The sequence below is a fragment of the Hibiscus syriacus genome, unplaced genomic scaffold (genome assembly GCF_006381635.1).
Source record: "Hibiscus syriacus cultivar Baekdansim isolate YM2019G1 unplaced genomic scaffold, ASM638163v2 tig00110569_pilon, whole genome shotgun sequence".
Lineage (NCBI taxonomy): Eukaryota > Viridiplantae > Streptophyta > Magnoliopsida > Malvales > Malvaceae > Hibiscus > Hibiscus syriacus.
Window position 1 is genome coordinate 1865727 of NW_024062784.1, and position 27592 is coordinate 1893318.

General features: G+C 37.6%; 3 protein-coding genes and 2 pseudogenes across 6 annotated transcripts; 4 read left to right on the forward strand and 1 right to left on the reverse strand.

The window, feature by feature from the left end:
* Nucleotides 1-292: 292 nt before the first annotated feature.
* Nucleotides 293-23157, reverse strand: LOC120132464. Its single transcript, XM_039149213.1, has 2 exons — nucleotides 23070-23157; nucleotides 293-2460 (listed from the first exon to the last, which is right to left on the reverse strand). The coding sequence occupies exon 2, from the start codon at nucleotides 1400-1402 to the stop codon at nucleotides 392-394; it is 1011 nt and encodes a 336-aa protein (XP_039005144.1). The 5' UTR covers nucleotides 1403-2460; nucleotides 23070-23157; the 3' UTR covers nucleotides 293-391.
* Nucleotides 5205-26690, forward strand: LOC120132459 (F-box/kelch-repeat protein SKIP6-like). Of its 4 annotated transcripts, none has more exons than XR_005517002.1 (3): nucleotides 5205-6395; nucleotides 6784-6874; nucleotides 7392-7788. XR_005517002.1 is itself a non-coding variant. In XM_039149211.1 (2 exons), the coding sequence occupies exon 1, from the start codon at nucleotides 5233-5235 to the stop codon at nucleotides 6370-6372; it is 1140 nt and encodes a 379-aa protein (XP_039005142.1). In that variant the 5' UTR covers nucleotides 5205-5232; the 3' UTR covers nucleotides 6373-6416; nucleotides 26318-26690. The 4 variants fall into 4 exon arrangements, 2 of the variants coding, with proteins under 2 accessions (XP_039005142.1, XP_039005141.1); XR_005517003.1 differs by having other exon boundaries at nucleotides 6806-6874; XM_039149211.1 differs by lacking the exons at nucleotides 6784-6874; nucleotides 7392-7788 and adding an exon at nucleotides 26318-26690 and having other exon boundaries at nucleotides 5205-6416.
* On the forward strand, nucleotides 8186-9116 carry LOC120132685 (developmentally-regulated G-protein 3-like). The gene is made up of 3 exons (XM_039149392.1): nucleotides 8186-8337; nucleotides 8726-8779; nucleotides 8937-9116. The coding sequence occupies exons 1-3, from the start codon at nucleotides 8296-8298 to the stop codon at nucleotides 9114-9116; spliced, it is 276 nt and encodes a 91-aa protein (XP_039005323.1). The 5' UTR covers nucleotides 8186-8295.
* LOC120132465 lies at nucleotides 18778-19571 on the forward strand (annotated as a pseudogene).
* LOC120132461 lies at nucleotides 25123-27526 on the forward strand (annotated as a pseudogene).
* Nucleotides 27527-27592: the final 66 nt, after the last annotated feature.

Genomic DNA, 27592 nt, shown 5'->3' on the forward strand with positions numbered 1-27592 from the left:
CCCGGTTGTAATCGACCAAGACATTTCTCGAGAAATGTTCAAACGAAATCAAAACATGATTTAGATCTAGCAGTTAATTTACTAAGTGTGAAAATTTTGTATATATTTTGCTATAATAAAAAGATGAAGCAGTGGTAGACGGAGCTGCAAATGGAAGGGGGAAGAAGTAGAAGATAAGAAGAAAATGGAACAAAGAAAAATTTTCAGCTCTAAACCTAACAAAAGTGAAACCGCTGAATGTGCTTTTACCAAATTATCTGAATCCTTAAATTCCTAGCAATCTATTCCCTCGCGCTACATATATACATGCATATACGTTTATATGCTTAATTTTGACTTATACAGCCCCTGTTCTTTCTGTAGGGAATAGCCTCAACAAAACCAGCTTTCATCAATCACTAAAACGTCTAACATGATCACACTGTTTCTTTACTTCTTCCAAGAATGTCAGCAACATCTGCCCATGTTTCCCGGATTGACTGATCTCTTGTTTCATAGCTTCAGAAGCTACAGACACATCAGTCACCCTTCGAACTACTCCACGGATCTGAGAAACCAAGCGGTCAATGCTCTTCTCACAGCAAGCTTCCTCCGACACATGTAGTTTGTTCTGCCACTCTCTGTCTTTATCGTCCAAAGTCATCAAGAGAGAATCAAAACGATCCTTGTGGCCCTGTACAGAACATTCCAAGTCCCGGATTCCCTCCAACAAAGTCTCCTTCTCCACTTCAAATAGGGCCCTCAGATCTTCATTTTCCCTTTGGCTTTCGGTGAGCCTATCAATGACAGCAGAACAGACGACTTCCCATGTCTGTACCTCTTGGGAGAGCCCCACAACCTTCTCCTCATCTTTCATTGACTTGTTCTTCCAGAACTCCCTCTCTCCCTTAAGATCACTAATCTCCTTTTCCCAGTCCTTAAGTGATTTGCCTAACCTGGTGTCCTCCGTGGTAAGGTGAAGTTTCTTGTTCTCTAACTGAAACTCCCCTAAGTCATCCTTTGACGTATCATTTTTTCTCTTCCCCTTTACCTGACGATTTTCTTCTTGTAGTCTAGCAATCTCTTCATTCAACCTAGCTTTCTCATGCTCAGATTGCTGCCTCACAAAATTCAACTCTAACTGTACTGCTCTCAACTGTAGATCCAGGGGCATTACTATCTTATCATTTACTCTTTGTGCTCTCCATATCTCATAATTTGGGGTGAGCCCATCCGTGTATTTGGTTGCCTCTAGATAGAAGGTTTGTTTCCAAGCTACGAAACCTTCGTGGATTTTTCTCTCACGTGACTTTGAGACCAATAAGGAAACTCTAACTGATCTAGCCCATGGGTCACGGGTATAAACTGCATAAAACCAAACTGCCTTTGCACCATCAAAGGCGCGTAACTGACACCACCCCATAATCCTAGCAGTGGAACCCAATTCTTATTTCCACACCTGTATAGTAGAGGGCAATGTTTCATCCAAGGTGCTCTCCATGTGACATCTTCCTTTCTAAGATTTCTGAAAATAGCAACCCACTGTTCTACTGTGGCATTCTCTGACCACTCACTCTTGATAAAATCCGACATTGATACTAATGATGTCAATTATGGACGTAGAAGCACCTTCTCTTTTTTACAAAAATGGCTCATTATCCAAACGTGGAGAAGTTGTGCACACCCAGATAAAATCTTCCTTCCCCATTCTTCTTACAATAGTTGAGGGATAAAAATGGTTTCCGCCAAAATTGTCGGAGAGGGATTGATTTTATGTTTCAATTTCCAAAACATATCAACTACGGCAGCCTCCACATGCCCTAGTTTTTTTTGGAAAAATCACCAAACCATAAACTGCCAAAGCAAAAATATCCATCCTTTTTTCATTGTCTAGATCATTTTGAAGTAACTCCCGAAGGTCGTTCCATGGGATGCATTTGCTATTACCTATTTTCAAGATCTGATCTTCGAAGCATTTGGTCTCCATTCCTGTTATCATTGCAAGATACTTTTTCAACGATGTTGGCTTGTCTTGCTTGCAGTATATCTTACCGATTGAAGCTGACTCTATTCGCAACAAGGTGGTATACTCTTCTATAGTCGGTGTCATATCCTCCTAATTGAAGGTGAAACACCTATAAGCTGGGTTCCAAAACTGTATTGCAGCTTGGATAAGCGGTTCATTGACTTTGACTGGCATCAGGAGTGCTATATCCCCATATTTCTGACTAAAACTCTCTTTATCTTCCATACTCCACTGATTCCACATATCCTGTAACTCACAGAGGTCATTTTGTTGGACATCCAAACGCACACGGTCAGGCAATACTGACACATAGCATTTCTTCAAACGATCCCCATTCTCCTGCTGAACTTTTTCAGACCATTCACGAACTACACAATATCTCTCAGTTATTCTACAAACCTGATATTCCATTATTAAAGAACCTTCTGTTGGTATCTATTCCCGAACCAATATCCCTAAAGTATGATAAAAATGATGCAGACAAAAAAGGACAGAGTCAGTAAAGAAACGCTACAACAAACTACATAATCGGAGTAAGAAGAGTTTTCGAGTCGAGACTCTATCCTCGTTAACAACACTACTTGCAATCTCAACCCAACATTTAAGATCACACCAAATCACCTGCTCAGAGTTTCACCAAGAATAGAAATAATGTAAGAAAGTCACCATTTCTTCAACACCATGTTCTTTAACGGTGCAAGCCTACCAATGCTTTGAAGCATATTAACCGTCTATAGAAACCCAAACTATCCACTATAGTACTTCTAACGAAGGTCGAATCAAAATCAAACACCATCACAATCCAAAATTCAGTTGCCCAATGACATTTTCCCCAAAACTAGTATATCATTAATCCTTCTAAAATTTTCAATAACTAGTGTAAGTTTGATGATGCATTCCACCTAAAACATTAATCAACATATTTGCGGTATAAACTATAAACCCTAAGCAAAAGCACTAATCACAATCGCTAAATAAAAAGTTGGCAAATTATTCATCAATATCACAGAACTCCTTCGAAAACCCATTCACAACCAGCTAAATTTCCTTGAAAAAGAAAATCATAAACAGTCGAAATTTCAATAGCCACTAACCTTAGAAATATCTCATGGAAAGAAGTAAGCTGAGATCGATGAACTTGCCTGCAAAAGGAAGCACAGTTTCCACGAAATTTTTCCCGGGGAGGGAGGGAAGCAACCTAAATTGGGGACAGCAACGAGGAATTAGGGCTAGGGTTCATTTTATACATTCGTTTATCCGCAAAATAGTAAACTTATCCCCCAAAGAATACATAGCTGCCCGCAAAACGGTGAACAGTGATGATACAGGGAGTAGCGTTATTTTCCTTAAAAAGTAATATTTTGAGATATTCTACTCCAATGAAAGCACCATAGTTAACTGGATTAAATGAAGTATTCATCTGAAATTTTTATTATGAAGTTATATACAATCATGACTTACTGGTATTGAATTAGTCGAATTCTTGTATTTAGATGTGTAAGCTTTTTTATTTTTAATATATAATTTACTTATTTGCCGGTTAGTATTGGATATTTCTTTACTTAATTTAAACTTTTCTTTTCGTTACGATATATGTTTAAAAATAATTATTCATCGCTTGATATTAAATGTTTACACCTTTGATATTTATAGTGCTCAAACTCGAGACCTCAAGAAATAACAATAATTCTTTTTATCACCGAGATGATTGGTTCATACTCTTAATTTAAAACGTAATAATAAAATCACGGGCATTTTTCTTTTTGAAGAAGATAGAGACGTATCGGTAAAAGTAGAGGTATTGTAGGGTTGTTCTTATAAATATGGAAAATTATAGTTCCATAAACAAAAACAACAAAAGATAAACTACACATTTAGTAGTTTTGTTACTCTTTCAATGATGATGTGATATTATTTTATGTGATACGTCAACATCATCATTAAGTTTTTAATAACGAGTAAACTAAAAATTATGTACGATTTTAAAATAAAATAAAGTTTATATACTATAACAGAATAAAAATAATAGTTTAATAGTTAAACATATAATTTAGCCTAAAAATAAGATCCATTTGGACCGGGTTTTTGAAACCCAAAGTGATTCGACCAGGTCGAATTTTTTAAAAGAAATCAAATTTGAATTTAGTATGAATAATACTTAACTCGATTTGTTTTAAAAAATTATAATTTTATCTTATATATTTATGGATAATTACAATAATATCTCTCCCTATATATTTTTTTAATCAAATCTCTATTTTATTTTTTAAATTAATCTGGGATAAGTACAAGGAAATATATGTTTAAATATAACTCTTAACCTTTCAATATTTACACCCTGACATTTTTGATGCTCGAACCCGGGCTATCAAGGAATAATAGTAATTGCTTTACCACGAAAGCCACTTGATTCATGTCTCTATTTTATTGAATAAAAATAATATTTTTTAATAAATATATTATTTTTGGCCGGATCAAATAAAGTTTGAATTTTGTCTCAAGAAGACGGATCTGATATGGGTCGAGTGAAACATGTATAATTTTCAGATCAAATGGCTTACCTATAATTTTTCAAATTGGATCGGATCAGTGGATGATCCAGAAATATCTTTTAGGTTGAGCACATATGTACTGATAATAATTTTTTTTATATGGGATAAACACGAATAAAATTTTAGTGTGGATACCAATAATATTTCAAAGTTAGTACATAAGTAAAGCGAACAACAAACATAAAATAATTTATATTTTAAAGTGGACACGTGCCACCTTAAAACATACATGCATCCGCTACTAAATCGGAAAGACCGGAAATCTGACTCCCCATCCCCAGTTGAAGTGTCCATGTCTATAGAATACTGTTTGTATGTTCGCGTATGAGCAAAGTCGACCATTTGATGCTTTACTGTAAATAATTCATAAATTTATGTCTTGTATGTACTGTAAACAATCATTTGCCTGAATGTGGACTTGTGCTTGTGTTCTGAACGTATAAAATAAATATTTTTCACCTATCCAAAACATAGTAATTAACTTCCATGCATCCTCCTTATTCTGAACGTATGGGTTAAGTACCAAGTTTGGGTTTCAATCCAAGTAATGGGTATTGAGAAGTGAGCATATTCAACAAAAGCTCAAAGTCCAATCCAACTGACAGTTAAAAGTTAAAAGTTCCTCAACTACCTCCTTCATCTCCATCGAAATTCCCCAACTACTCGACATCAACCATGTTCTCTTCCAGCAGCACCACCGCCACCACCGTCGAACCATCAACTCCACCATCACCACCACCGCCGCCGCTTTCTCCACGGCTGATACCGTCCCTCCCAGACGACGTGGCTCTAAACATCATAGCTCGAGTCCCAAGACGCCACCACCCAACCCTTTCACTAGTCTCGAAATCAATGAAATTCCTCATCTCATCGCCTCTCCTTTACGCCGCCCGTTCCCTCCTCAGATCCGCCGAGCACTTCCTTTACATCTCTCTCCGCCTCCACACGAGCCACTTCATACGCTTCTACACACTATACCAAAACCCCAATAACACACTAAATCCCAAATACACCCTCGTTCCTCTCCCTCTTATCCCTTCCCCTTCCTTAGTCGGCTCTGCCCTCGCCGCCCTCAACCAAAAAATTTACGTCCTCGGAGGCTCCATTAAGGATATCCCTTCTTCACAAGTGTGGTCCCTTGACTGCCGGACCCACACATGGGAACCAGCTCCGAATATGCAAGTTTCCCGCGAGTTCGCCGCTGCCGGCGCTGTGGACGATAAAATTTATGTCTTCGGCGGCTGCGTTGTTGATAATTGGGCTCGATCGATGAATTGGGCTGAAGTTTATGACCCCAAATCGAGGAAATGGAACTCTGTTCCAAGTCCGATCGAAATCCGGGATAAATGGATGCATGCGAGCGCTGTTATTGATGGGAAAGTTTACGCAATGGCAGATAGGAATGGGGTCTGCTACGAAGTTAAAAGTGGGAATTGGGCAACGGTGGATAGTGATTTGGATAATGGGTGGCGAGGGAGAGCCTGCGTTATCGACGGGGTTTTGTTTTGCTATGATTACTTGGGGAGTATAAGAGGATACGATGTGAAAGAAGGGACTTGGAAGGAATTGAAAGGTTGGGAGAAAGGGTTGCCAAGGTTTCTTTGCGGTGCTACAATGGCGAATTTGGGAGGGAAGTTGATGGTGGTCTGGGAAGCGAAGAACGGAGGTGGGAAAGAAATGGAGATTCGATGCGCTGAGATCGAGGTTAAGAAGGATGAAGCAGGGGAGTTATGGGGGGAAATCGACTGGTCTGATGTTGTTCTTTTGGTTCCTAGAGAAGCTTCCATTGTTCATTGCTTGGCAGTTGCTTTGTGAGAATCAATGGAAAGGCTTGGCTGGTAAAGTTTTTGCTTTGAATTTCGTACTCTGTTATTAACATCTCGAATTTTCTCAACTAAGATATCTTCTGCTTAGCTCTCAAGTCTTAGCAAAAATGGGACATCAAGAGCCTTGTTCTTGAATTGTTGATGATTATGCAATTGTATAACTATCATTGTGCTTTGTCTTGCGTGGTGTCTATATCTTCCGAGTCTAGGATGAATTGTACAAAGTATCATTTGTGGTGGAATAATAAAGTAGTAAATTTTGTGTCTTACAGTAGTCATTTTGGCTGATTCTGTATGATATGTTGACAAGGGTCGTTAAGCAAGCCTTGTTACTCGGACTATGTTGTAAGTTTTGGATATATTTATGTGTTTGACATAGTTCTATTCATTATTTTCTTAGTTTTTTTCCCTGTATTTGGAAGGTTTGTTAAGATTCATATTCCCATACTCATGTTGAGATTGAAGAAAACTGAAATGTAGGAGCAACACAGGTTATACTTCAAAGTCCTTAACGCCATTTTATTATTCTAGGTTTGAGTTTTACCTCTTTGTCATTCATTCTCTTCAACTTTTTGAGGAGGAAGTGGTAAAAGCCTCTTGGAGTAGTGTTTACCTTGTTACTCGGACTCCAGACATACTTGTTTATCTGACACGAGTATGGTAAATTTATTTTTTCATAGTTTTCTCATATATTTGGAGGATCTTACTGTTATACCCATGTCCAAATATGTGTCAAACACGAGTGTCTATATGAAGAACCTGAATAACATAGGTTTTTACCATTTCTTAATCTCCTTGCTCGTTATAATGGACTCGGGATTTGATAAAGCAGGAAAAAACCTCATCACTTTTTACTATTAAAGCAGGAAACTGTTAAGCAGAGCTCTTCTTCTAGACGTAACTTTAAGCTTCTCAAAACTTGAAGCTATTTTTAATGGTTGCAACTCTTTTAGTTCCCTTTTTGATACTCTAGCTTGATGCAAACATGTCTGATATCTTCTTCACCAGGAGGAATGCTCCCTGCAAGAAGCAGCAAAGCTTCAGATCGAGCCATCCCACAAATATGATCGTGTCGTTAAGCTTTTAAACAGCATGGAATGCCATTACAATCTTATGGTGCGGACTTGGGAAAAGTGGTTCGCATCTTCCTCTCCGGTTACTTTGGTAATCAACTTATTTAGAATTCGGAAATAACTGTTATAATCCATGTATTTGTCTGGCCATTGAAAATAAAGGAGATTTCAAGTACACTCCTGGCCTATGCGTGTGTCTGTTGCACTTTGTAACAAGTGATTTCTTTGTCACCCTTTGTTCTTTCCCAAATTATGATTTGCAGATGTTGAAATTTGAAGTTGTAAACGTTTGTTTATAGTTGAATTGATGGAAGTTGGAATTTCTTGTAACATGCCTGCTGAGAGTTGTATTATTTTGAGATATATTCCGGTGTCTCGATTTGTGAATGGAGAAAATTGAGTTGGAAGAGTCGTTTCATATTCTTCTACGGGATACGATTTAGATTAATTGGTCAATAGGTTCTAGATATAGATAGTGTTATTAGAAAATAATAAAACTTAAAAATAATAAATCTAAATAAAATTCAATAAATGATTATGACTTGGAAATAAAATCTCAAAATTTTGCAAAATTATTCGATGTAAGAAATGTAAATAAAAGTGTTTAAAAGGAATTGGGGAAGGTGTTTAAGAGCCCAATTTACTGGTCAAGGGATCCATATAAATATTCCAGCCCAAGAACAGTAACAGCCCACATAAGTCGCGCCAAATCTAATGCCCTATTATTGTTCGATGAATTTGATTCTCTCAAGTAGTTTCTTCTTATTTTTCTCCATTCCGTCCACGAACAGCCGCAGTCCAATTGTCGTCACCTTAGTTACTGTTTTTCTTCAGCAACAATGGCCACCGTTATGCAGAAGATCAAAGTCATCGAAGATGAGGTTAGCTTTCTTCTTATTTTTTCTTTATTTAAAATTTAGTTCATAGAATAGTCTCTCTGTTCTCTTCGGCTGCTCATAATTATCTTTGAATGAAATCTATTTTTTATTCGTTTTTTGTTTGCTTTCTTTTAATTTAGCATAGTACCTGCTGAATTTCTGAATATCTTTCGAAGCTATTTAATTTGGAATTTGTATCATGTAGTTTCCACATTCCAGGGAGAAATGAAGAAAGCTTCCAGTTCTTGTTATTTTATTTATTTGAATTTTTATGCTTTGACACATGATAGCCAAATGTAGAAATGAAGATAGCCAAATCTGTCCTTGAAACATGATAAATTGCTAAAGTTTGTTGCATTTCTGGTGTATTTAAGCTTTTTCTTCGTTACAGATGGCGAAGACTCAGAAGAACAAAGCAACAGCTCATCATCTGGGCTTGCTCAAGGTGAAAATGTACTTTTTATTCTTTGGGGTTTTGTTTTGGTTCAATCGTGGAATTATACGTCATTGAAGTAGAACAACTGTGACTTGCATTTTCTTTCCGTTGGTGTTTATTTTCATCCTCTGAAATTATTTTTGTGTTATTGATCATTTGGCATTAGGCTAAACTTGAAAAGCTACGGAGAGAACTCCTTACGCCTACATCAAAGGGAGGAGGTGGTGCAGGTGAAGGTTTTGATGTTACCAAAAGTGGAGATGCAAGAGTTGGTTTAATAGGCTTCCCTTCGGTGGGGAAATCCACTCTTCTGAACAAGCTGACTGGGACATTTTCAGAGGTGTGAACGACTGCTTTTTATGTCATTAGAGCACATGAAAAATATGCTTGTGTCTTCTGCTGTGGGAAATGCTACAGTTTGATTTTGTATTGAAAAACCGTGAAGTATATTATGTGCTCCAAATCTTCATGTACCTTAATGTACCAATGCCCATCACATGTTAGGTCCCATCACATGTTAGGTGGATATAGTTCTGGAGGTCCAGCCCTTGAATTATATGGTAAATCTTAGGAATATCTGAAAATAGTCATGTCAAGCACATCAGTATCCAACACGCATGACACACCCTTGCATCCCCCCAGATTTTGTAATTTTTTAGTGGATGTATGATATGACAAAAAAGGGAACATACTAGAGTCACCAGTTAACTGAAGAGAATTTAAATCCCTTTGTAGCCATACTTGCCTTTTGAAACTTTGTACTGTTTTATAGTTTTCATGTCTTTATATTCTAACTTCTAAGCATCTCAGCCTGTTCTGCCATCTTATATTTTTTTTTGTCGGTGGAGATAGGTTGAACTAGGAACCGCCTAATTTGACGTTTTGACATTCAGAAAGAAATACAAGGGTGGTATAAATTTCACCTCAACTGTTACGAATACTCACCTGGACCTTGACACTGTAAAGGCAATATGTAGCGAATACAGAATTCACAATGCTGATATCACACTGAGGTATGATGCGACTGCTGATGATCTAATTGATGTCATTGAAGGCAGTAGGATATATATGCCTTGCATCTATGTGATAAACAAGATTGATTAGATCACACTTGAAGAGCTGGAGATATTGGATAATCTTCCTCATTACTGCCCAATCAGGTATTTTTCACCTCTAATCTTGTGGGAAATTTTCTGTCCGGCAAACACATTTTTCGTTCAAAGTTGGTGTTTTAAAATTGGGGTCTACTACATTGAAGTGTGTTGGTTCTAATATGCATTATTAATCTTTTTTGTGATTTTGACTTCAAATAATACTCGTTCTTTGAGAGCTGCTAAAGTGTTTTATAACAAACACTCATGAGACCTAAAAAGTACGAACCACGTTTAGAATAAACAAAAACCTTCAAAATTGCTCTCAGATAGAAAATTTTAAAAATTGGCCCTGCGATCCTTTGATAGCACATGAAACTAATATAGAGACTTAAAAAGTAGGACCACGTGATTTTTTTTTATTTTTTAATTATTGTGTAATAATTTCGTTAATGAGTTAACGAAACTAATATAGAGACTTAAATTAAACAAATCAATAACGTTAGAGACTTAAATCGAACAAAATAATAATATTAGATATCATTTCCCTTGATTTCTTTTAGTGGCGTATCATAACAAAAACACATGAAACTATCAGCATAATTTTCACTTAGTTTTATTCTTTTATATTTGAAAACAAAAAATGATAATTAGATACTAAAATTAAAGTTTACCTAAAATTATGAACTTTGAAAACGTTGAAAGAAAGCTGCCTCTCTCTCCTACATGTGTATGGCCATTAGAGAGTAGACCGTTCAAGATAACCATGAATTCCAGGCGAATAGCTCGGACGAAACTCTTTAAATACCATCCCATCTTCACCCTCCACCACCATCAACAATAAAACCTAAAGCCCTTTCGATTAAGCTTTAAGAAAAATAAAGAAATGGCGAAGGCTTTGATTGTGGTATTGTCATTTGCCCTAATCCTCTCAACACAGTCCATTGTAGGGTATGGTAAGCAGATCAAAGACTTCGTCAGAATCCAGATAGGCTCCGAAGGGGACATTGCTAGTGAGATTACTTCGTCGTCTGATGGTGAACTTTCTCTCGACCAGGCCGAGAAGATCAGTGAGGAGATTGAGAAAACCTTCAAACGGAGGGAAAGAGCCGCCGCTCCAAGCCTGGAGGCTGCTGCTGCATCGTCCGATTCCGATCAAGCCGAGAGCGATGATGCGGCTTCAATTGCTGAGGCTATTGCGAGTCAGGTAAGAGAGAACAAGATTGGTGAAGTTCTTTCTCCCGGACCGGAGTAGTGCGGCTGAGCGTGACGGTGGCGGTGGAGGAGAGTTTACCAAGGGATGATGATCAACTTATTCCTAAATATGTACTCTAATTGACTTAAGCCATACACGTTTAATGTTTATAATATAGTAAAGATTCTTGAATGCCATGATAAAATCCATATCTTGCTTTAAGTTTTTTATTTTTCGGTAAATTACACCATTCATTATTGAACTTTACTTCTCTCCTATTTTCTTTACCCAACTTTCAATTTACTCAATTTGCTCATTAAACTTTACAAATTGAATCATTTTGTTCACTCTCCCATTAAATATTAAATAACGTTATGGCATGACACAAGCACCAAAACGATGTCGTTTTAAAAACTCAATATACGCCAAAACGATGTCGTTTTGAATCCTATATTGAAATTACGGTGAGTAAATTATGAGAGAGTGAGATTCAATGAGGAATTGCATAATTTACCCTTTTTTCCTTCTCTTCTTCATTTTCTCTCCACCTACCACCACGTCATTTTCATTCTGACCACCATCCACCGTTGTTGAGGATGGTCATTCGGTCTCAAATTTCATGGGATGGTTTGCCTCAACCCACTAAGTCTGAATTTGGTAGTTGTTTCATCATAAAATGTCCAAAAACCTATGAATTTGGATTGAAATGTTTCAACTTCCTCACTTTCAATCTCAAATTCATGGACTTCGAAGCAAATTTCGACAAAATGGAAGTCGGATTTAGACTCAAGGTGTCGAGGTGAAGCGACTCATGAAATTTGGGACCGAACTGCCACCATCTATGGCGGTGGTATCAAGCCACCTTTTATTTTTATTTAATATTTTTAATTATTTTATATTAAATAATAATAATAAATGCACATCATCCAAACGTTAGAGAGAAAATGGGGGAGTTAGCAAAATAATTCAAACTGAAAATTCAGTGAGCAACTAGAGAGAGTAAAGTTCAGTGAGAAACGATGTAATTTATCCTTTTTATTTTCACTGTTTTTTTTAATTGTTTGAATTGTGTTAGGTATTGCTCATAAATATACCAGTCTCGTTGTGGGGTTACGAATTATGTGGGTTGGGGGTGCGGGGGGTGCGGCCCCGCGGTATGGTATAGGGTTGATTTGTAATTATGTACTAGGGTTTTCTGTTATAAATAGAGATGTAACCTAGACCTAAAATATCATTGAATAAAACTTCTAGCGCCGCCTAGGCACCGAGGACGTAAGCACATTGTCGAACCTCGTAAAATTCTCGTGTTCTTTTGTTTTCTTTACCCGTTTTCGTCAACAATTGGTATCAGATGTCAGGAGCAAAATTCGAAGTCGCGAAATTTGATGGTCAGGGTAACTTCAGATTATGGCAAACGAGGGTGAAGGATCTATTGGCACAGCAAGGGATCTTGAAGGCTTTGCGGCCTACAAAGCCGGCGTCGATGGATGAGTAAGATTGGGAAGAATTGCAGCAGCGAGCGGAAGGAACCATACGATTATGCTTGGCGGACGAGGTCATGTATCACGTCATGCATCTATCGTCTCCAGACGAAATTTGGAGGAAATTGGAAAGTCAGTTTATGTCCAAATCCTTAACAACAAAACTGTATCTGAAGCAACGGCTGTATGGGCTGAAGATGCAGGACGATCATGATTTGGCGCAACACGTGAATGTCTTCAATCAAATCGTTTCTGATCTAGTTCGGCTTGATGTGAAAATTGAGGATGAAGACAGAGCGATGATTCTGTTGTGTTCGTTGCCTCCCTCTTACGAACACATGGTGACTACTCTTACATATGGGAAAGAGACTATCAACGTTGAGGAGATTACTGCAGCCTTGTTGGCTCACAACCAGCGGAAGCAGAATGCAGGGGAAAGCTCTCAAGCCGATAGCTTATATGTCAAGGGTAATCGAGATCGTGGACGGAAGCCAGAGAAGGCAGGGTCCGGGAAGCGGAATTCCAGATCCAAATCCAGGGATAAGAAGACGATTCACTGTTACAAGTGCAAGGAGGCGGGACATATGAAGCGAGACTGTCCGAAGTTGAAAAAACAGACTGATGAGAAGCGTGATGGCTCATCCAAGTCTGTGAATGTGGTCGAGGATGATAATTCTGATTGCAGTGAGGGTGATATGCTTTCTATTTCTACGACACAATTGACGGATGCTTGGATTCTTGATTCTGGATGTTCTTATCACATCACGCCAAATAGGGAATGGTTTTCGACATACAGGCCGGTTAATTCTGGTTCGGTTTATTTGGGTGATGATCGATGTTGCAATATTGTTGGTATTGGTGATGTCAGAATTAAGATGCACGATGGCTCCGTTCGGACGTTGAGTGGTGTTCAACATATCCCAGACTTGAAGAAGAATTTGATTTCCTTGGGCACTTTGCACAATAATGGTTTTATCCCTAAGGCTGACGAGGATAGGGAAACCATTCGGATTGTTAAAGGAGCATTGACTGTGATGAAAGGTAAGATGACTGCAGGGAATATCTACAGATTGTTAGGGAGTACCGTTGCAGGTGGAGTTCACTCTGTTGAGTCATGTGATGATACGACAAAATTGTGGCATATGCGCCTTGCTCATCTTAGTGAACGTGGTATGGCAGAATTACACAAGAGAAACTTGTTGCATGGTGTCAAAAGCTGTAAGCTCGATTTTTGCAAGTATTGTGTTCTTGGTAAACAAACTAAAGTCCGTTTTAAGACTACGAAGCACACAACTCAAGGGATTCTTGATTATGTGCATTCTGATGTATGGGGGCCTTCCACGACATCGTCTTTGGGTGGATCTAGGTACTATGTTACTTTTATTGATGATTTTTCACGGAAAGTTTGGGTGTATTTTTTGAAACAGAAATCTGAAGTTTTTGAGAAGTTCAAGCTGTGGAAAGCTGAGGTAGAAAACTGAACAGGACGAAAAATCAAGTGTTTGCGGTCTGACAATGGTACGGAGTACACAGATTCACAGTTCCTACAATTCTGTAAGGAGCATGGGATTCAGAGGCATTTTACAGTGCGCAAGACACCACAATAGAATGGTGTTGCAGAACGAATGAACAGGTCGTTGAATGAAAGAGCCAGATGTTTGCGGTTGAATGCGAGGCTTCCCAAACACTTCTGGGCTGAGGCTGTTAACATGGCGTGTTACCTTATCAACAGATCGCCAAGGGCATCGCTGGCTGGGAAAGTTGCAGAAGAGGTATGGACTGGTCATGATGTTAGTTTTGATAACTTACGGATTTTTGGTTGTCCTGCTTATGTGCATGTACCTGCTGATGAGAGATCCAAACTTGATGCAAAATCGAAGGAGTGCATTTTTCTGGGTTACAAGAAAGGTGTCAAAGGATTCAAGTTCTGGGATCCAGTTGCGAAGAAAGTTGTGATTAGTAGAGATGTCGTTTTTGATGAACAGTCCATGTTGCAGCAGAAGCAAGACACGACAGTGGTGGATTTCGAGCAGTTTCCAGTTGAGAAACCAGAAACTTCTCAACCGATTTCTGGTGGTTCCACTACGGATGATTTGCAAGATTATAGTCTCGCCAGAGACAGGGTGAGACGGACGAATATAAAGCCTCCGAACAGATTGGGTTTTGAAGACTTGGTATCTTTTGCACTTATTGTTAGCAGTGATGATCCGGTTACTTTTCATGATGTCGTTGCTAGTCAGGAAAACGACAAGTGGATGGTAGCCATGGTTGAGGAGATGGAGTCTTTGAATCACAATCGCACATGGGAGTTAGTTCCCCTTCCTGAGGGTAAGAAGCCGATTGGTTGCAAATGGGTGTATAAGAAGAAACCAGCAGTAACAGAAAAAGAGGGGGAGAAGTTCAAGGCTCGTTGGTAGCAAAGGGTTTTTCACAGCAGAAAGGAGTTGATTATGATGAAATCTTTTCTCCTGTGGTCAGGCACACTTCAATCCGAGCAGTACTTGCATTGGTGGCTAGTTAGGATTTGCATTTAGAGCAGATGGATGTTAAAACTACTTTTTTACATGGTGATTTAGAGGAGCAGATCTACATGCGGTAACCTGAAGGTTTCACTCAACCTGTAAACGAGCATTTAGTTTACAGATTGAAGAAATCTTTGTACGGGTTGAAACAGTCTCCGAGACAGTGGTATAAACGGTTTGACTCCTATATGATCAAGATTGGCTACAACCGATGTGAGCATGATTGTTGTGTCTATGTTAAGAGCCTTGATGATGGTTCTTTTATTTTTCTATTACTGTATGTTGATGATATGTTGATTGCTGCGAAGAACATGGATGATGTTATCGGTTTGAAAACTTTATTGAGTCAGGAATTTGATATGAAAGATTTAGGTGCTGCAAAGAAAATTCTTGGAATGGAAATTTGCAGGGACAGAGACTCAAGGAAACTGCGGCTATCTCAACGGGGTTATGTTGAGAAAATGCTAGAAAGGTTTGCGATGAGCAGCGCGAAACCAGTTAGCACTCCATTGGCGAATCACTTTAAGCTCTCATCAGAACAGTGCCCTAAGACAGATAAGGAAGCTGAAGATATGGCAAAGGTTCCGTATTCTAATGTTGTTGGCTGCTTGATGTATGCGATGGTATGTACTCGTCTTGATTTAGCTCATGCTGTTAGTCAAGTTTGTAAGTACATGTCTAAACCTGGTAAGCAACATTGGGAAGCAGTCATGTGGATCTTTCGGTACTTAAAGGGTACTGTGGGACATGGAATTGTTTTTGGGAGTCAGCGGGATAATCCTTTGGTTGTAGGATATGTAGATTCAAACTATGCAGGTGACTTGGATAATAGAAGATCTACGACAGGGTATGTCTTTGCTCTTGGTGGAGGGCCTATTTGTTGGAAGTCTACTGTTCAATCTGTTGTGGCTCTATCTACAACTGAAGCTGAGTACATGGCAGCGGCTGAAGCTGCAAAAGAAGCTTTATGGCTTACTGGTTTAGTAAAGGAGTTGGGTGTTCAACAAGGTGGAGTTCAGTTGCTTTGTGATAATCAAAGTGCTATTTACTTGGCTAAGAATCAGGTGTATCGTGCTAGAACTAAACATATTGATGTAAGGTTCCACAAGATCAGAGAGTTGGTTGCATCTGGAGAGGTTTTGTTTCAGAAGGTACATACTGATGAGAATGCCGCTGATATGTTCACCAAGCCAGTTACGACAGACAAGTTCAAACATTGCTTGGACTTGTTGAATGTTTCGAGTTGTTAAAGAAGCAAGGTAACCCAACCCACATTGAAGTTTCCAAGGGGCAGGATATTCGCCAAGGTGGAGATTTGTTAGGTATGGCTCATAAATATACCAGTCTCGTTGTGGGGGTTACGAATTATGTGGGTTGGGGTGCGGGGGGTGCGGCCCCGTAGTACGGTACAGGGTTGATTTTGTAATTATGTACTAGGGTTTTCTATTATAAATAGAGATGTAACCTAGACCTAAAATATCATTGAATAAAACTTCTAGCGCCGCCTAGGCACCGAGGACGTAAGCACATTGTCGAACCTCGTAAAATTCTCGTGTTCTTTTGTTTTCTTTACCCGTTTTCGTCAACAAATTGGCATAATTTTTTCGTTGAAAAAAATGAATTTAGGATTTGTATTGATAATAATTTAAAAATCATTAAATATGCACCAACCAAACAACTTTAGTAATAAATAATTGTTATTATTTTTTAGGTCTCGAATTCGAATATTATAAATATAAAAAATATAAACAAATGGTAATGCAATCATTCAAAAAGAATATTAAGATACGAGGAATTGATCTTATGCCAACCTGTAAGAAATTAGAAAAGAAAATTTTAAAAACTAATGGCTAATTGTGGAAACCATTGGGCAGTGGTTCAAATGTATAGAGTTTTTGAAGAGTTCATTATGTGATTAAAATAGTCATCGATCGTTTTAGAATAGGTACAATCGAATATATTTAAAATAAGTATATTTGTTAATATAAAAAATCAGACTTATAAGTCGATTACATGTGGACAAGATTAGAACATCCCCACAACATCCAAAATTAATAACTTCAAAAGAAGTTATATTATATTGATCTTTGAGGAGTTACAAATTGGATTTAAAATACGACTCATTTAAATCGGATTTAGTTCGACCAAATTATAAATCTACTCATAAAGAAAAATTAATACTACATATGTACTAAACAAAATTTAGTTTATTAACTAAACTAAAAAAACTAAAGGAAAATGAAAGGTGATTATTTTAGGTTTGGTGAAATTGAGGCATGAGGCATGAGGCATGAGGCATGAGGCATGAGGCATGAGGCATGAGGCTGAGTCTTTGTTTGAGGGGATTGTTGACTGGTTGATTGTTTCTAGTGGTTGGGTGTAGAAGAGAATCCGTGATAGGAGGGACAAGGTTGCTTGGCATAAAATAATTTGGTTCCCCGATCACATCCCTAAGCACTCGATCATTATTTGGATGGTACGTCTGAATAAATTGTCACTTAAAGATAGATTTCTACGTTTTCGGATTGTCTCCGATGAGATGTTTAACTTGTGTGGGATTGAGAAGGAAACAAGGAATCATTTATTCGTTGAATGTCCGTTTTCGTGTAGTGTTTGGCAGTGTATTTTGAGGGCTTGCAAGCATTAGATGCGCTTAATTTGCGCTTAATTTTATATATGGTGAAACAAGGAAGCATTTTTTAACGGTACATGGTGAAAATAAAACTAAAGTTAAATGTTATATATGATTTTAGAAGAAAAAAATGTTGGATGTTGAAAATGAAACAAAACTAATAGTTAAGATACTAAACATATAGTTTACCCTTAATTTTATTTAATTTAATAACTATAAATTAATATAAAATAAAAAAGTTATATTATAAAGAAGAATATTTTTTTGCCTATTAAAGTAAGGATCTTACACGAACATGATAAGTGCATGTGTCGTTATCAATAGTTTCCCAAGTGACACGTGTCTGTGTGATACGTGAATATAAAAACTACCAAATTTAATAAATGATAAAGCAAACAATTAAGTTTAATATCAATCGGACAAGAATCACGTGTCTTTGTTAATTTGCCCTTCCCGAAGTTTAATATTGATTTTGTTCCCCTATTTATTGTTATTATATCGGTGAATGAAATAATGTCATAATATTTAAATAATTTATGATTTAAAAGTTTAAAATTATAGTTATTTAATTTATATTAAATTTTATTTTATTTTTTAATTAATTATTGCTTACATTTTTTATTTAAAACAAATATTTAATATATCAAATCTTAAAAAGATTATACAAAAATACTTTTATAAAATATCTTTAATCGATGTAGATAAAAGGGTGAGCTATGCATTTAGTATTTAAACTATCATTTTTGTTCTTTTTTAAAATTATACACAACGTTTAAATTTAGTTTCATTTTGATAAACTGCCATTGAAAAGTTAACAACTATTAATGTGACATTTTTAGTTTTTCTAATGATAATATGACATTATTTTATGGTGTCACATCATAATTACCATTAGTTTTTAATGATGAATGACCCAAATAAAATAAAAAAATATGTATAATTTTAAAAAAAAATAGTTAAGTGACTAAAACGTAACAAAATTGATAGTTGGGTACTAAACTTGTAGTTTACCCTAAAAAGTCAAAATCCAATATTAGTAGTAATCAAGAACCGAGCTAAACAGAATTAAAATGGAGAAGGCCCGGAAGCCCAAAAGCAAAGATATGAAATGAACCCGTTCGGCCATCTGTTGCTGAAGAGTGAAGAAGATCTCTTATATTTTCTCCACTGTTTGTAGTTTTAGCGGCCACCAAAGAAAATGGCGTCGAACGCGGCGGTGCCGTTCTGGCATGCGGCGGGGATGACATACATCACCTGCTCCAATATGCGCCAACCTCGTCAGAAACTGCTTGAAGGAACCTTATAAGACTGAAGCCCTTTCTCGTGAGAAAGTCCATTTCTCCATCTCTAAGTAGACCGATGGAAAGCCTGAGAAGCCCAGTATGTCTCTCTCTCTCTCTCTCTCTCTTCTTTTCCATAATCAGATCTGGGTTTTCATTTCTGTACAATTTCCTTGTTATTTTTGATCGATCAATCAAATGTTTTATGCTGTGCCCCTTCTAATTGTGATTAATTTCCCATCAAACCTGTTGTGCTGGAATCGGTTAATGGTTTTTGTTCTGAACCTGTTGCTTTGATATCAGCTATCCGCTCAGATTCGCCCGAAGAACGAGTTGCATGATTGGTCATCGAAGTTGCTATATGAGAAGGACACGTGTTTAATCTTTTTTCTGTGCAGTTTTTTATTTTTTTTTCTAATGTCTAAAACTTGAGGACAGAGTTCAGCGATTGAGATGCTGCCGCATTTTCATAATAATGTACTCTGCCATCTTAAATGATTCTTTCAGGGTTTTCCACCCTATAAAAGACACTCTCTTTTTTGTTAATATGGTCACAATGAAGATCCCCACGAAGGTGTTTAGTTGTGGAATCAAAACCAAATCATCACATGCTTACAATAAACCGTGTTTGGTATAAAAATGATTGTTCACATTACAACTAAGCTAGGCCGGAAGGCTTTGATCATCATCAAATAGGTCTTTCATTCTCCTTGCCTTTTAATCCCTACAGCATCATACATATTAGAATATATATATATATTTATTTATAAAATATCACAATATCAATTGAAAAGAGTGGTAAGCTCATTGAACGCATGAATTTAAAACCTCATTTACTCCGATTCATCAAAATGGGAGCTGCATCCATGTTGACACTACAAGGATAAGGGCAATGGATATGGTCGGACTCGTCGGACACTTGATGACTGGACGAGAAGAAGAAGAAAGGAAGTAAAGAAAAGAAAAACCCAGCAGTGGTAGAGAAGCACCAGTTGGCACTTGGGCCATGGACCATTACTTATCCCGGTTGTAATCGACCAAGACATTCTCGAGAAATGTTCAAACGAAATCAAAACATGATTTAGATCTAGCAGTTAATTTACTAAGTGTGAAAATTTTGTATATATTTTGCTATAATAAAAAGATGAAGCAGTGGTAGACGGAGCTGCAAATGGAAGGGGGAAGAAGTAGAAGATAAGAAGAAAATGGAACAAAGAAGAAAATTTTCAGCTCTAAACCTAACAAAAGTGAAACCGCTGAATGTGCTTTTACCAAATTATCTGAATCCTTAAATTCCTGGCAATCTATTCCCTCGCGCTACATATATACATGCATATACGTTTATATGCTTAATTTTGACTTATACAGCCCCTGTTCTTTCTGTAGGGAATAGCCTCAACAAAACCAGCTTTCATCAATCACTAAAACGTCTAACATGATCACACTGTTTCTTTACTTCTTCCAAGAATGTCAGCACATCTGCCCATGTTTCCCGGATTGACTGATCTCTTGTTTCATAGCTTCAGAAGCTACAGACACATCAGTCACCCTTCGAACTACTCCACGGATCTGAGAAACCAAGCGGTCAATGCTCTTCTCACAGCAAGCTTCCTCCGACACATGTAGTTTGTTCTGCCACTCTCTGTCTTTATCGTCCAAAGTCATCAGAGAGAATCAAACGATCCTTGTGGCCCTGTACAGAACATTCCAAGTCCCGGATTCTCTCCAACAAAGTCTCCTTCTCCACTTCAAATAGGGCCCTCAGATCTTCATTTTCCCTTTGGCTTTCGGTGAGCCTATCAATGACAGCCGAACAGACGACTTCCCATGTCTGTACCTCTTGGGAGAGCCCCACAACCTTCTCCTCATCTTTCATTGACTTGTTCTTCCAGAACTCCCTCTCTCCCTTAAGATCACTAATCTCCTTTTCCCAGTCCTTAAGTGATTTGCCTAACCTGGTGTCCTCCGTGGTAAGGTGAAGTTTCTTGTTCTCAAACTGAAACTCTCCTAAGTCATCCTTTGACGTATCATTTTTTCTCTTCCCCTTTACCTGACGATTTTCTTCTTGTAGTCTAGCAATCTCTTCATTCAACCTAGCTTCTCATGCTCAGATTGCTGCCTCACAAAATTCAACTCTAACTGTACTGCTCTCAACTGTAGATCCAGGGGCATTACTATCTTATCGTTTACTCTTTGTGCTCTCCATATCTCATAATTTGGGGTGAGCCCATCCGTGTATTTGGTTGCCTCTAGATAGAAGGTTTGTTTCCAAGCTACGAAACTTTCATGGATTTGTCCCATGTAACCTTCAGACCAATATGGAAACTCTAACTGATCTAGCCCATGGGTCACGGGTATAAACTGCTGAAAACCAAACTGCCTTTGCACCATCAAAGGCGCGTAACTGACACCACCCCATAATCCTAGCAGCGGAACCCAATTCTTATTTCCACACCTGTATAGTAGAGGGGAATGTTGCATCCAAGGTGCTCTCCATGTGACATCTTCCTTTCTAAGATTTCTGAAAGTAGCAACCCACTGTTCTACTGTGGTATTCTCCGACCACTCACTCTTGATAAAATCCGACATTGATACTAATGATTTCAAATATGGACGTAGAAGCACCTTCTCTTTTTTACAAAAATGGCTCATTATCCAAATGTGGAGAAGTTGTGCACACCCAGTAAATCTTCCTTCCCCATTCTTCTTACAATAGTTGAGGGATAAAATGGTTTCCGCCAAAATTGCCGGAGAGGGATTGATTTTGTTTCAATTTCCAAAACATATCAACTACGGCAGCCTCCACATGCCCTAGTGTTTTCGGAAAAATCACCAAACCATAAACCGCCAAAGCAAAAATATCTATCCTTTTTTCACTGTCGAGATCATTTTGAAGCAACTCCCGAAGGGCGTTCCATGGGATGCAGTTGCTATTCCCTATTTTCAAGATCTGATCTTCGAAGCATTTGGTGTCCATTCCTGTTATCATTGCAAGATACTTTTTCAGCGATGTTGGCTTGTCTTGCTTGCAGTATATCTTACAGAGGTTTGCTGACTCTATTCGCAACAAGGCGGTATACTCTTCTATAGTTGGGGTCATATCCTCCTAATTGAAGGTGAACACCTATAAGCTGGGTTCCAAAACTGTATTGCAGCTTGGATAAGCGGTTCATGACTTTGACTGGCATCAGGAGTGCTATATCCCCATATTTCTGACTGAAACTCTCTTTATCTTCCATACTCCACTGGTTCCATATATCCAGTAACTCACTGAGGTCATTTTGTTGGATATCCAAACGCACATTTTCAGGCAATACTGACACATAACCTTGCTTCAAACAATCCCCATTCTCCTGCTGAACTTTTCAGACCATTCACGAACTACACAATATCTCTCAGTTATTCTACAAACCTGATATTCCATTATTAAAGAACCTTCTGTTGGTATTTATTCCCGAACCAATATCCCTAAAGTATGATAGAATGATGCAGACAAAAAAGGACAGAGTCAGTAAAGAAACGCTACAACAAACTACATAATCGGAGTAAGAAGAATTTTCGAGTCGGGACTCTATCCTTATTAACAACACTACTTGCAATCTCAACCCAATATTTAAGATCACACCAACTCAGAGTTTCACCAAGAATATAATTAATGTAAGGAAGATAGTCACCATTTCTTCAACACCATGTTCTTTAACGGTGCAAGCCTACCAATGCTTTGAAGCATATTAACAGTCTATAGAAATCCAAACTATCCATTATAGTACTTCTAACGAAGGTCGAATCAAAATCAAACACCATCACAATCCAAAATTCAGTTGCCCAATGACATTTTCCCCAAAACTAGTATATCATTAATCCTTCTAAAATTTTCAATAACTAGTGTAAGTTTGATGATGCATTCCACCTAAAACATTAATCAACATATTTGCGGTATAAACTATAAACCCTAAGCAAAAGCACTAATCACAATCGCTACATGAAAAGTTGGCAAATTATTCATCAATCACAGAACTCCTTCGAAAACCCATTGCCAACCAGCTAAATTTCCTTGAAAAAAAATCATAAACAGTCGAAATTTCAATAGCCACTAACCTTAGAAATATCTCATAGAAAGAAATAAGCTTTGAGGTCAATGAACTTGCCTGCAAAAGGAAGCACAGTTTCCACGAAATTTTCCCGGGGAGGGAGGGAAGCAACCTAAATTGGGGACAGCAACGAGAAATTAGGGCTAGGGTTCATTTTATATATTCATTTATCTGCAAAATAATAAACTTATCCCCCAAAGAATACATAGCTGCCCGCAAACGGTGAACAGTGATGATACAGGGAGTAGCGTTATTTTCCTTAAAAAGTAATATTTTGAGATATTCTACTCCAATGAAAGCACCATAGTTAACTGGATTAAATGAAGTATTCATCTGAAATTTTTATTATGAAGTTATATACAATCATGACTTACTGGTATTGAATTAGTCGAATTCTTGTATTTAGATGTGTAACTTTTTATTTTTAATATATAATTTACTTATTTGCCGGTTAGTATTGGATATTTCTTTACTTAATTTAAACTTTTCTTTTCGTTACGATATATGTTTAAAAATAATTATTCATCGCTTGATATTAAATGTTTACACCTTGATATTTATAGTGCTCAACTCGAGACCTCAAGAAATAACAATAATTTTTTTTATCACCGAGATGATTGGTTCATACTCTTAATTTAAACGTAATAATAAAATCACGGCATTTTTCTTTTTGAAGAAGATAGAGACGTATCGGTAAAAGTAGAGGTATTGTAGGGTTGTTCTTATAAATATGGAAAATATAGTTCCATAACAAAAACAACAAAAGAAACACACATTTAGTAGTTTTGTTACTTTTCAATGATGATGATATTATTTTATGTACGTAACATCATCATTAAATTTTTAACGAGTAAACTAAAAATTATGTACGATTTAAAATAAAATAAAGTTATAGATACTATAACAGAATAAAAATAATAGTTTAATAGTTAAACATATAATTTAGCCTAAAAATAGATCCATTTGGACCGGGTTTTTGAAACCCAAGTGATTCGACCAGGTCGAATTTTTTAAAAGAAATCAAATTTGAATTTAGGATGAATAATACTTTAACTCGATTTGTTTAAAATTATAATTTTATCTTATATATTTATGATAATTAAATAATATCTCTCTCTATATATTTTTTTAATCAAATCTCTATTTTATTTTTTAAATTAATCTGGATAAGTACAAGGAAATATATGTTTAATATAACTCTAACCTTTCAATATTTACACCCTGACATTTATGATGCTCGAACCCGGGCATCAAGGAATAATAGTAATTGCTTTACCACGAAAGCCACTTGATTCATGTCTCTATTTTATTGAATAAAAATAATATTTTAATAAATATATTATTTTTGGCCGATCAAATAAAGTTTGGATTTTGTCTCAAAGACGGATCTGATATGGGTCGAGTGAAATGTATAATTTTCAGATCAAATGGCTTACCTATAATTTTTCAAATTGGATCGATCAGTGGATGATCCAGAAATATCTTTTAGGTTGAGCACATATGTACTGATAATAATTTTTTTATGGGATAAACACGAATAAAATTTTAGTGTGGACCAATAATATTTCAAAGTTAGTACATAAGTAAAGCGAACAACAACATAAAAAATTTATATTTTAAAGTGGACACGTGCCACCTTAAAACATACATGCATCCGCTACTAAATCGGAAAGACCGGAAATCTGACTCCCCATCCCCAGTTGAAGTGTCCATTCTATAGAATACTGTTTGTATGTTCGCGTATGAGCAAAGTCGACCATTTGATGCTTTACTGTAAATAATTCATAAATTTATGTCTTGTATGTACTGTAAACAATCATTTGCCTGAATGTGGACTTGTGCTTGTGTTCTGAACGTATAAATAAATATTTTTCACCTATCCAAACATAGTAATTAACTTCCATGCATCCTCCTTATTCTGAACGTATGGGTTAAGTACCAAGTTTGGGTTTCAATCCAAGTAATGGGTATTGAGAAGTGAGCATATTCAACAAAAGCTCAAAGTCCAATCCAACTGACAGTTAAAAGTTAAAAGTTCCTCAACTACTCCTTCATCTCCATCGAAATTCCCCAACTACTCGACATCAACCATGTCTCTTCCAGCGCACCACCGCCGCCACCGTCGAACCATCAACTCCACCATCACCACCGCCGCGCCGCTTTCTCCACGGCTGATACCGTCCCTCCCAGACGACGTGGCTCTAAACATCATAGCTCGAGTCCCAAGACGCCACCACCCAACCCTTTCACTAGTCTCGAAATCAATGAAATTCCTCATCTCATCGCCTCCTTTACGCCGCCCGTTCCCTCCTCAGATCCGCCGAGCACTTCCTTTACATCTCTCTCCGCCTCCACACGAGCCACTTCATACACTTCTACACACTGTACCAAAACCCCAATGACACATTAAATCCCAAATACACCCTCGTTCCTCTCCCTCTTATCCCTTCCCCTTCCTTAGTCGGCTCTGCCCTCGCCGCCCTCAACCAAAAAATTTACGTCCTCGGAGGCTCCATTAAGGATATCCCTTCACAAGTGTGGTCCCTTGACTGCCGGACCCACACATGGGAACCAGCTCCGAATATGCAAGTTTCCGCGAGTTCGCCGCTGCCGGCGCTGTGGACGATAAAATTTATGTCTTCGGCGGCTGCGTGGTTGATAATTGGGCTCGATCGAAGAATTGGGCTGAAGTTTATGACCCCAAATCGAGGAAATGGAACTCTGTTCCAAGTCCGATCGAAATCCGGGATAAATGGATGCATGCGAGCGCTGTTATTGATGGGAAAGTTTACGCAATGGCAGATAGGAATGGGGTCTGCTACGAAGTTAAAAGTGGGAATTGGGCAACGGTGGATAGTGATTTGGATAATGGGTGGCGAGGGAGAGCCTGCGTTATCGACGGGGTTTTGTTTTGCTATGATTACCTGGGGAGTATAAGAGGATACGATGTGAAAGAAGGGACTTGGAAGGAATTGAAAGGTTGGGAGAAAGGGTTGCCAAGGTTTCTTTGCGGTGTACAATGGCGAATTTGGGAGGGAAATTGATGGTGGTATGGGAATCGAAGAATGGAGGTGGGAAAGAAATGGAGATTCGATGTGCTGAGATCGAGGTTAAGAAGGATGAGGCAGGAGAGTTATGGGGGGAAATTGAGTGGTCTGATGTTGTTCTTTTGGTTCCTAGAGAAGCTTCCATTGTTCATTGCTTGGCAGTTGCTTTGTGAGAATCAATGGAAAGGCTTGGCTGGTAAAGTTTTTGCTTTGAATTTCGTACTCTGTTATTAACATCTCGAATTTTCTCAACTAAGATATCTTCTGCTTAGCTCTCAAGTCTCTTAGCAGAGTCCTATGCTAGACAAAATGGGACATCAAGAGCCTTGTTCTTGAATTGTTGATGATTATGCAATTGTATAACTATCATTGTGCTTTGTCGTGCATGGTGTCAACGTTTTCCGAGTCTAAGATGAATTGTACAAAGTATCATTTGTGGTGGAATAATAAAGTAATAAATTTTGTCTTACATTAGTCATTTTTGGCTGATTCTGTATGATATACAGTTGACAAGGGTCGTTAAGCAAGCCTTGATACTCGGACTATGTTGTAAGTTTTGGATATATTTATGTGTTTGACATAGTTCTATTCATTATTTTCTTAGTTTTTTCCCTGTATTTGGAAGGTTTGTTAAGATTCATATTCCCATACTTGTGTTGGGATTGAAGAAAAGTGAAGTGTAGGAGCAACACAGGTTAAACTTTAAAGGCCTTAACGCCATTTTATTATTCCTAGGTTTGAGTTTTACCTCTTTGTCTTTCATTCTCTTCAACTTTTTGAGGTGGAAGTGGTAAAGGTCTCTTGGAGTAATGTTTACCTTGTTACTCGGACTCGAGACATGTGTATCTGACACGAGTATGCCAATTTCTTTTTTCAAAGTTTTCTCATATTTGGAGGATCTTGCTGTTATACCCATGTCCAAATATGTGTCAAACACGAGTGTATATGAAGAACCTGAATAACATAGGTTTTTACCATTTCTTAATCTCCTTGCTCGTTATAATGGACGGGATTTGATAAAGCAGGAAAAACCTCATCATTTTTTACTATTAAAGCAGGAAACTGTTAAGCAGAGCTCTTCTTCTAGACGTAACTTTAAGCTTCTCAAAACTTGAAGCTATTTTTAATGGTTGCAACTCTTTTAGTTCCCTTTTTGATACTCTAGCTTGATGCAAACATGTCTGATATCTTCTTCACCAGGAGGAATGCTCCCTGCAAGAAGCAGCAAAGCTTCAGATCGAGCCATCCCACAAATATGATCGTGTCGTTAAGCTTTTAAACAGCATGGAATGCCATTACAATCTTATGGTGCGGACTTGGGAAAAGTGGTTCGCATCTTCCTCTCCGGTTACTTTGGTAATCAGCTTATTTAGAATTCGGAAATAACAGTTATAATCCATGTATTTGTCTGGCCATTGAAAATAAAGGAGTTTTCAAGTACACCTGGCCTATGCGTGTGTCTGTTGCACTTTGTAACAAGTGA